An 11028-nucleotide genomic window follows, 5' to 3' on the forward strand; every position below is an offset into this window, starting at 1 on the left:
TCTACCTGCGATTATATCAGTAAAAACATGAATATAATTTTCATATTTATAACAATTATCCAATTTTTCTCCACTTTTCAGTTCGTTGAAATTGAAATTTTGTTATTTAAAATTTCTCCTCCTCCCATCGTTAATTCCAAACAGAATCATTCCGTTTCACACTGCGTGGACAATGAACACAATCCGATATGTCCAAAACTTACGAAACTTTTATGCCACCGGAGGGGTTTGAACCTACGACCATCAGGTTGACAATCTACAACGGTAACCACTTTTTTATTTATTTATATATTTTTACATTAAATTATCCAAACTACAATTCTTTTTACATTAAATTATCAAACTACAATTTGTAAATAATTTGCATAACTATGTTTTTTTCCACACACCACAAGAGTTTCCATTACAAAAGTCTCGAAAACTTCCTGAAACCGGGTGTTCTATATTTTCATACATTACAAAGGTGGCTAAAAGCCACTGTAAAGATTGTTGTTTGGTAACTGGAAAAAAGTGCTTTAAGATATAGTCTACCTTAACACTAGTGAGTGATAAACGACAAATTCTACCCATACATTGTTGTAAAAATACCCTTACCTCTTTCATTTTTCCACACTAGTCAGGCGATGTTCGATTGTATCAGTTTCATTACACGTGGTACTAAACGCATCTATACTAAATCCTAATCGAGCTATTTTTTCTTCACAATCTATTAGTAGTGTACTTTTGAGGATTCAAAGTAACACTTGGTACGAGGCCTATTGTTTTTATTAATTTAACCACAATGATAAACCTATTTTGATGACGTTTTTGTCGATTTTATACTATTGCAAATCTTTGTTTTTTCACCTCACACTTGGTACGAGTTTGCGCAATGTTTACGCAACAAGTTATTACGCAGACCCGTATCTAACGTGTTGTTGGTTATGGCGTAATGGGTGTCTTCTGATTGACTTACAGTTTTCTGATGTTTTCATCCGCGCTTAGGCTACTTAAAGGGTTTTCGCATTACAGATCAGTCAGTATCGTGAGAGTGGTTGAAGAGTACGGATGTGTTGTTGCAGTGATCCTCATATTTTTTTGTTAAAAGTTAAGTATTTAATTTATTCAATGCACGTTGAAACGTTTATATAGGAACGATGGAACGTACTGTCATCCTCATCTTCGCGATTAGTCAAAAATGTCACAAGAATGTAATTGCTATTAGTAAACTTACGAGCAAAATAAGTTTTGTTGAAATTCTCTTGTCAATATGAATACCATGTTACTACCTTTGTTCTTTTAAAATATGTGAAACCGTATTACATTAAATATTAATTAATTAATTAATTCTCTAGCCTTCTTGAATCCGAAAATTCATGATTACAGTTCAATTTGTCCTTATCCTGAGCAAAATTTATATATATTCTATTCCATCTTTACAGATTTCTTTTAGGTTCATCTTCATCTTCGTTTTGGTCCTTTACCATTAGGTTTCAAACAAGATTGCTGTAAAATCTCCTTTATACTTTTTTCATTCGTGCCCACCTAAGTATTCATGTTTTAATCATCAATGTAATAATACTTGGAAATTAACATAAATTAGGTACTTCTAAATTATGTAACCTTCTCCATTCACTTGTTTCTTCATCCCTTTAAGGCTAAAATATTTTCCTAAGGATCTTATTTTCAAATAATCTCAATGTCGATGCAAGGGATCAAGTTTTCGCGTCCACAGGGAAAATTACTGTTATTGTATATTTTAACTTTTAGTTTCTTAGATATTAAACGAGAAGACAGAGAAAAATAACATGCATTAAGCCTTCTTTTTTCATTTCCTCTTTAATATCATTTTCATTTGTAAGTATTACTTATATTTGGAAACTAGATCAAACAAGTTAGTTTCGGCCTGTACTTTTCTCTTTACTAACTTTCTTACTTGCTTTTAAAAAATATTTTAGCATCATTCTTAATTGTATTTACATCATCTGCATATGCTAACAGTTGAGTCACAGTACTTCGTTAGTTTCTTTTACCTTCCTAACAGCATATTTCTAAAGCACAATTAAAAAAGCAATGGAGATAATGCATCTTCTTTTTTTAATCCATCATGAATTGTACATTTGTCAGACATATTAACAAGATTCTTAGGTGTTCCAAATTTGAATAATTTATCTTTTTAGCATCTTTAACTTCAATCAAGTTAGTTTCTGTAACTATAGGTTCTGCTTCATTTATTTCTGATTTATCTCCTACATGAACATTTTAAAAGTCATTAAAACAATTCATCCATCTATTTAAAATAGTCAGCCATTTTTATCAAGTTTACTTTAGATTGCCACCCCTTTCTAAACTCATTTGCACCTCTGATACTTTTATTTCAATTGCGTTAATTTTAGTTTTCAAGTAATCTCTTCTTTTTTTGTTACTTCCAAACATGCTGTTCTCTAACCACCTAAGTCTACTTCTATTAGGTTATGCGAACCATTGCTTACTTTTTTCTTGGTTTATACATTATTTAACTATTGATTCTATTCTATTATGTACGTACTCCCAATTCTTATTTATATCTGTTTAATTTAAATACTGCAGATTAAAAACATGTACAATTGTATAGGTTGAGGTTCATTATGTGGAAATAAATTTCATTTTTTAAAAGTTCATTCTATGACAGGGATTGTAATTTTTTTATAGTGGCATGTGCTTTCATAACTAACTAACTAACTCTCTAGCCTTGTTAAACCCAAAGATTCGTCGCTGCAGCAATACAGGCCTTACATCTTTCCCTATCTTGAGAAAGATCTATATACTCTTTATCCATCCCTACCGATTTCCTTTAGGTCCATCTCAATGTTGTCCTTCCATCTTCGTCTTGGCCTTTCTATAGGTATCTTACTATCAGGTTTCCCAACAAGAATCCTGTAAACTCCTCTTTCCTCTCCTATTCGTGCCACATGGCTTGTCCACCTAAGTCTTCTTGATTTAATTATTCTAATAATATCTGTACATGAATATAAATTATGTAGTTCTCAATTATGTAACCTTCTCCACTCATCTCTTTTAGGTCGAAATATTTTCATAACAATCATATTTTCAAATACTCTCAATTTATGTTCCTCTTTCAATATAATAGACCAACTTTCACATCCATATAATACTACAGACAAAATTACTGTTTTGTATATTTTAACTTTTAGTTTCTTAGAGAGAAGTAACATGCATTTCCTGAATTAAGCCTACTTTTTATTTCCTCTTTAATATTAGTTTCATTTGTTAATATTAGTCCTAAATATTTGAATTTAGAAACTAGTTCAAATAAATTGTTATCATGTGCTTTCATTAGATATTAAATTTAGAATTTTTCAATTGAACGAAATAGGTTTGTTAAAAAATAATTGTTAGCTCATATGATATTATTTCTTGTGAAACATGTTTGTTGTCCGTGTTGATGATTTTTCTTTTGTTTGTTTTAGCAGGATTCGAATTCTTGAAGGGAGGGAAGAGGGGGTTAAGTTTTTCGATAATATCACGCATTCCATGTTTATAAATAATTACATTTTTAATAGAAAGCGTATCGTTTATCAATGTTTCATGATATTTGGTTGCCTGTAAAAGTTAATCCGTTTATCTCCTTGTTCTATCACAATAAGAAACTCAAAATATACAATTTTCCTTATCCTCTGCTTACACATTTTCTCCTTTCTCACAATCTCTATCTTGATCAATTATATCTGAATAGCTTCCTAGTTCCTGGGTGTGTGGTTTCGCGTATGTCAGTTCACTCTGGTGCAAATGAAACATATATGTAGATTAACTTATACTTTAATAACATGAAGCACGTAAATAACACGAAATATAATGAAGGTTTCCACACAAATGTACACGAATATGACGAAGCGTACAACACACGTACGTCACCTCACGACTCAACTCGGACTCACACTGCGCATGCGCACACTGCATGGCAACAAGCTTAATAAGAATGACAATTCGTCTGAACATCACGGCCCCTCTTGGAAGATCAGCTTCCAAAATTAGAATACACAATAATTATTAACTTTTACAATATAACATATTACACTTGAATACATAGATTACAATAAACACAAATTTCCTTTCTGGTTACATATTTACACTTTCTCAATTGGTAGAGGTGCAAGCTTCATAATAGGCCTCTTTAGTTCACCGTCTTTAGTTTTAACAGTTGCAACTCTTACCAAACCATCTTGTCCTTTGTGAGTTTCTATAACTCTACCTAATTTCCACTTCAGTGTGGGTACGTTATCTTCCTTTATCAACACTAAATCATTGACTTGAAGGTTAGGCAATCTCTTCTGCCACTTCGGTCTACTTTGAAGTCCAGATATGTACTCCAAATGCCATCTTCTCCAAAAATGCTGCACGATTTGTTGACACCTTTGCCAACGCGTCAGGCGGTTAATCTTGCTCTTGGTGAAATCATCTTCTGGAATGCTAAGTAGGTTGTCGCCAATCAGGAAATGCCCTGGCGTAAGTGCTGTCAGGTCATTGGGGTCACTTGACATGGCTGTGATTGGACGAGAGTTCAAACAACCTTCTATCTGCACTAATACTGTGTAAAGCTCTTCAAAATTCAACACAGCATTGCCCACAACACGTTTCAAATGATATTTAATGCATTTTATGTTACTTTCCCAAATTCCGCCAAACCAAGGTGAGGAAGGGGGATTAAAATGCCACTTGATTCCTTCATTTGTCAGAAAGTTATGCACAGTTTCTCTATGGTTCGATTCTCTCAAAAAATACAACATTTTATGCAATAGTTTGTCAGCTCCTACATACTGAGTACCACAATCAGAATACAGGTTAGCAGGTTTTCCTCTACGAAATATGAAACGTCTCAAACATGCAATAAAAGTATTAGTAGTTGCTGAAGATACAACTTCAATGTGAACACACTTAGTAGAAAGACATATAAACAAAACAATGTAACCCTTGATTGTTTTATGTGATTTCAAAAATCCAGACTTGATGGAAATGGGACCTGCAAAGTCAGTGCCTGTGTTAACAAAAGGTCTTGCTTCGTTTACTCTAGGAGGCGGTAAACTTCCCATCAATTGTTTAGCTGTAATAGCCTTGACACGTCTACAAATAACACATTTGTTCACTATGCTACGAACCATATCCCGAAGCCCAACTATCCAATATGTTTGTGTCACAATAGCTTGTAACAGTTGCGGATTTGCATGGAGATTTTTCACATGTTCATGTCTCAATAATAGTTCAGTAAACGGATGATTTTTGGGTAACACTATAGGATGTTTCTTATCTGAAGACACATCAGCATTGTGTAAACGCCCACCTACTCGTAACACACGATTATTGTCAATGAATGGACTCAACGACAGAAGTTTACTGGATGAGGGGAGCTCCTGTTCTGTTTGTAAACAGTTAACCTCGCTCTCATATGCTTCACGTTGGGTGACCTTGATCCAGAACTCAGTCGCAGCTGATAACTCTTGGGTTGTCAACGTCTGCTCGTTTCGCTGCATGGAAGGCGCTCTACAGTTGCTTATGAATCTAAACATCCAAGCAGTAACACGTATTAATCTCAAGAATGATGAGAATCTCTGCAATAACTCCTTAGTGTCAAAGGTTGTAGTCAACAGCACACGAATCCTTGTTTTTCTTTCCTCCTTTTTTACTTCTTCACTTTCCACTGTAGATGATTCATGCATAGGCAACTCAGGCAAGTAAAGAAATGATGGACCATTCCACCTTAAATGAGATTCACACAACTGTGTAGGGAAAGCACCACGAGAACCAATGTCTGCAGGGTTTTCTTTGGAACGTACATAAAACCACTGTTGAGGATTCGTCAGTTCATGAATGAGTGAAACTCGGTTCGAAACAAATGTACTCCATCTGGATGGATCTGATTTAATCCAACATAGGGTGATCTGTGAATCAGACCAAAGGAAAATATCGTCTATATGCAATGACAATGATGACTGCACAACACTAATCAATTTGGCTAACAACACAGCAGCACATAACTCTAAACGTGGCAATGTTACAGGTTTTATGGGTGCAAGCTTTGTTTTCGAAACTAACAATCGGACTGTAACAGCGTTGTCATCATATACTGTTCGTAGATACACAAGAGCACATGTACCTTTCTCACTGGCATCACAAAAACCAATCAGTTGACACAAAGTTGGTTCTCTACATTTTAAGCATCGTGGCAACTGTATGCTCTGTAACACATGTCAGCTCCACTGCACAAATCGTCCATATAAAACTGTTGCTTTAAGACTTCTGCTGCAATCGGGTAATTTTCACCTTCATCGTCTGCTAACTGACGTAACACTCTCGTAGCAAGAAAAGCAGCTGGTGCCGTGCCATACGTGAGCGTATTTAAACGATAAACAATCACAGGTTGATTGGGGGATTCTCTCCACAAAATTAATTGATAGTCTCTGTCCTGAAGATCCACCTTTATCTGGCGATACATCATACGAACATCACTCGTCAATGCAATAAGATGGCCACGAAAACGTAACAAAATGGATAGTAACTCTGGCTGTTGTTTACCTCCATTCATTAACACGTCATTCAAGGACACGCCTGTGCTAGTTTTACTCGATCCATTAAAAACTACTCTCAGTTTCGTACTTGTGCTTGTCTCCTTTGTTATAGAATGATGCGGAATGAAATAAGAATCAGCGGGGGTGCTGGGTGGTTCACAGTCCGCCACTGGTGTCATATGATTCAACGCAATGTACTCTTGCATGAATGACTGGTATTGTTCTAGTCTCTGGCTATCAACTCGAAGCCTACGCTCTTGACTAAGCAAACATTTCATCGCCTTATCCTTTGAATAACCTAACTCGTCGCGGTTGACCTTAAATGGTAAGCGTACGACGTACCGACCATCATCCTCGCGATAATGTGTTCGTACGAAATGTTCCTCGCACAATTGCTCTTCTTGACCTCTTCTTCTCCTCCGATTCAAAAAACTTATTCAGTGTTTCGCTCAGATCATTTTCTTGGACAACAATGTGATAAGAAGACAGAGATTGTTGAGGTCTTTGTTGAGGAGTTTTGCCACAAACAACCCATCCCAAGCGGGTTTGAATAGCCACGGGTTCATTCATTCTCCCCTCTCTTCTTCCACTCATTAGTAACAATGGGAAAAGATCAGCCCCGATAAGCAACTGAATAGTGTCAGGTTTGTGATATGAAGGATCGGCAAGTTCAAGGTTTCGTAAATGTTTAAAACTCAGAGTGTTTGGTACACACGCTTGTGGCATTGTATTGGATATTTTCTTCACAATTAAGGGCGAACAATGATAGGATCTGTTCCCGTTTTTAGAGAGTATGTTCAAATCAACAGTAGAGTGTGAATTGCCGGCATTTACACCCGAAATTCCAGTAACCGACACGAACACTTTTTTACGTTTCAATCCTAATAATTGGGCTGCGTTCTCGCTCAAAAATGACTTTTCACTAGCACTATCCAAAAGTGCTCGCAGGGAGTGAAGCTGATTTTGTTTATCCTTTACTCTCACAACAGCAGTCGGTAACAAGACACGCGTTGCGTCACACTGCGTATCAGCTGTTATGTGCGACACCACTTGCGGCGTTGCCAAGTTTCCACTTACCTTAGCTCTTTGCGAAGTTTCACGATGGATAGACGTGTGGTGAGACTTACCACAAGACCTACACGAGCCTGATTTACACCTATCCACAAAATGGGAATTATCAAGGCAGTTGAAACACAAGCCTTTCGATTTCACAAACACTTCCCTCTCTGGCACAGATAGGCTCATATATTCTTCACATTTACTCAAAAAATGCGATTCTCGACACATAGGGCAAGAGGACGACACGTGAAATGAATTAGCACTTCTTCTAGCACTGGGTTCACTGTGGGGGGTGGGGGGTTTCCTTTGGGATCCTGGTTTCGGGTCCTTGGAAGATGCAGATGCTGCGAGCGCTCTCGCTCTGTTGTCCAGGAAGCCGCTCAGCTGTTCGAAAGTAGGAAGTTGCTCTGACGACACGCTCAGCTCCCATTGTTGCCTCGAAGTACTGTCCAATTTCTCCACGGTATGAAACACTAGGATAGCGTCCCAATGCTGCACTGGAATGTCCAACACACGTAAAACTCGAACACATTCTGTCGTCACGTCAACAAGCTTGCGTAAGCCGACAGCAGACTCAGTTTGTAATGAGGGTTGGGACACAAGTCGCTTAATTGTGTCGTTCACTAGCGCGTGTTTCTGTTCATATCTGTTAGTCAGAATGTCCCATGCTTCTTTGTAATTCGAATCGGTTATCGTTATAGACTGTAACAATAACGCGGGTGAACCACGGACGCTCGATTTCAAATACTGCAGTTTCTGCGCGGGCGAAAGTGACGCGTTGTTGTGTACGGACGCCACGAACAAGTCTCTAAAAGAAAGCCACTGCTGCAGATTTCCTGTAAAAGTAGGCAAATCCAATCTTGGTAGCCGCACATCACTCACTGTCTTTGTCTCGGTCACGGTCACGGCAGTTTGCTGTTTTTTCGCGATGTATAACTTGGCCAATGCTTCGTCGAGCCTGTCTTGCACTGAACCAATTTCCTCATCATATTGCTCAAACTGTTCGTCGGTGCACTTTTCTGAGATTTCACGGATCAGTTTTTGAGTGTCTTCTGTCAGTTGTAATGCTTTGTCTATGTACACTAAAACATTGCCTTCGGTGAGATCATCTGCCGCCAATTTCTTCTCCAACCGTGTGACGTCACGTTTGAGGAGACGTTTGTTTGAAAGTATTTGCTCCATATTTCAGTCTCAAAACACGTAAAGTACATACACGAAGATCACAGTCACACCCGGCAAGGATACGATGCACAGAATTGCTGGTAAGCACAAAAACACCGTGTCTCGAAGCTCAAACACAAAGCCGTTAATAAGGCGCACTTTCTCAGCGGGAACACAATGGATGACCGGGCCGTAACGAATCGAATCAACCATTTATCCGGGCACAGGAGGACCATGAATAGCTTCCTAGTTCCTGGGTGTGTGGTTTCGCGTATGTCAGTTCACTCTGGTGCAAATGAAACATATATGTAGATTAACTTATACTTTAATAACATGAAGCACGTAAATAACACGAAATATAATGAAGGTTTCCACACAAATGTACACGAATATGACGAAGCGTACAACACACGTACGTCACCTCACGACTCAACTCGGACTCACACTGCGCATGCGCACACTGCATGGCAACAAGCTTAATAAGAATGACAATTCGTCTGAACAATATCCCTACCTCTTAAAACATGTTCCCTACCTTCTTTAAATATAGAACAGTCGCAGCAAGGGACAAAAAGCGAAGTAAAATAAAGCAATTTAATCAATAAAACACTACAAGAATAAATTTACGCTGTATGTTTGTGTTAAAACTCTAAAAACATCCATAAACTCAAGTCACTTTCTTTGGAAAAATGATTGCAATTAAGAAATTATTAGAACCGTCTAGTTCGCTACATTTTTAGACATATGGTGGAGTGCAGGTGCATCCCAGCACCAGACAAGTACAGCAGAACTGTGTTCAACCAAATAGACGAATAGCTGTATTCAAGTTAAAAAAATTCAACAATTGCCTCTGCTTTAAACATGCATTTGTTTAGTTAGCACACACCATGTAACCATACACCACACACTACACCGCTCCAGAACGAAGTACTACACATGCAAACACCAAATACACTACTTAACACCAAATCAACAAAATAGACAAGTTAATGTTGCACTGTGGAACCGTTTATCTGTGGTGTAAAAAATTATACGCACATAAGTAGTAAGAATATATTATATTTATAACCTCCATTTACTAATCGGGAAATTCCCCTTAGCGAACCAATCAACACAATTCACGTGACTTCGTCACAGGGGGGAGGGGGTCATGACATCCCCGAGCCAGTATTATTGATGTGACATTCTTAACAGTTTAATGCCGACACATAGCTGTAAGTACATCAATCTCTACACTTCGGAATGTTTGGAATGCAAAGAATTCTCGTAACAAAACTAGTAATCAGGAAATTCCCCTTAGCCAACCAATCAGCACACATTCCCGAGACAGTATTATTAATGTAACATTCTTAACAGGTCAATGCCTTAATATTTACACACATACATAAGCGCATCAATCTCTACACAGACACACTCACACACACAGGAATGTTTAGAATAGAAATAATTCTCAGGAAATTTCCCTTAGCCAAGCAAGTTACATGACCCTCTGTCTCTTTTTTTTATAGAGAAAAAAGAAGGTCATGACATTCCCAAGCTAGTATTATTGACGTGACGTTCTTAACAAGTCAACGCCACGTCTACACACACGCACGCACACTCGGAGAATGTTTGGAATGCACAATAAAGTCAAAATGCAATCTGTATGAAAAACGACTTGAACCACCTTCAAAATAAAATAATTGCAGCTATTACGATAAAATTTTCAGCTATGGTATTTATACAGAATTTCCGGAGACAACAACTAACATCTCATCACATCAAAACTTAATCTGATCGAAATTACTATGAGAAAAAAATCACTTGATACACTTTTTAAACTTAAAATAATAAATAGTATGCAGCTTTAAAATAAATTAAATACTTAACTTTTAACAAAAAAATATGAGGAGCACTGCAACAACACATCAGTACTCTTCAACCACTCTCACGATACTGACTGATCTGTAATTCGAAAACCCTTTAAGTAGCCTAAGCGCGGATGAAAACATCTGAAAACAGTAAGTCAATCAGAAGACACCCATTACGCCATAACCAACAACACGTTAGATACGGGTCTGCGTAATAACTTGTTGCATAAACATTGCGCAATAGTTTACCTTACGAGCCATCGCATTGTTACGTAATTTAACTCGTAAGAAATTATGACACTCGTACCAAGTGTGAGGTGAAAAAACACAGATTTGCAATAGCATAAAATCGACAAAACATCATCAAAATAGGTTTACCATTGTGGTTAAAATAATAAAAACAATATGCCTCGTAC

At 37.3% G+C, this 11028-nt stretch overlaps 3 protein-coding genes across 3 annotated transcripts; all 3 read right to left on the bottom strand.

The window, feature by feature from the left end:
• Nucleotides 1–4106: 4106 nt before the first annotated feature.
• On the bottom strand, nt 4107–5693 carry LOC145983282 (uncharacterized). Its single transcript, XM_083116436.1, has one exon. The coding sequence runs from the start codon at nt 5691–5693 to the stop codon at nt 4107–4109; it is 1587 nt and encodes a 528-aa protein (XP_082972562.1).
• Nucleotides 5694–6187: 494 nt separating this feature from the next.
• On the bottom strand, nt 6188–6820 carry LOC145983283 (uncharacterized). The gene has a single exon (XM_083116437.1). It carries the CDS (start codon nt 6818–6820, stop codon nt 6188–6190), a length of 633 nt encoding a protein of 210 aa, XP_082972563.1.
• A 70-nt stretch (nt 6821–6890) lies between these two features.
• On the bottom strand, nt 6891–8783 carry LOC145983284 (uncharacterized). Its single transcript, XM_083116438.1, has one exon. It carries the CDS (start codon nt 8781–8783, stop codon nt 6891–6893), a length of 1893 nt encoding a protein of 630 aa, XP_082972564.1.
• Nucleotides 8784–11028: the final 2245 nt, after the last annotated feature.

This window comes from Lepisma saccharinum, unplaced genomic scaffold, assembly GCF_977018435.1.
Source record: "Lepisma saccharinum unplaced genomic scaffold, izLepSacc3.1 HAP1_SCAFFOLD_744, whole genome shotgun sequence".
NCBI classification, from domain to species: Eukaryota; Metazoa; Arthropoda; class Insecta; order Zygentoma; family Lepismatidae; genus Lepisma; species Lepisma saccharinum.

Excerpts from the sequence above, each read along its gene's own strand:
- LOC145983283 (XM_083116437.1), bottom strand. The coding sequence starts at position 6,820 with ATGAAATGTTTGCTTAGTCAAGAGCGTAGGCTTCGAGTTGATAGCCAG.
- LOC145983282 (XM_083116436.1), bottom strand. The coding sequence starts at position 5,693 with ATGCATGAATCATCTACAGTGGAAAGTGAAGAAGTAAAAAAGGAGGAA.
- LOC145983284 (XM_083116438.1), bottom strand. The coding sequence starts at position 8,783 with ATGGAGCAAATACTTTCAAACAAACGTCTCCTCAAACGTGACGTCACA.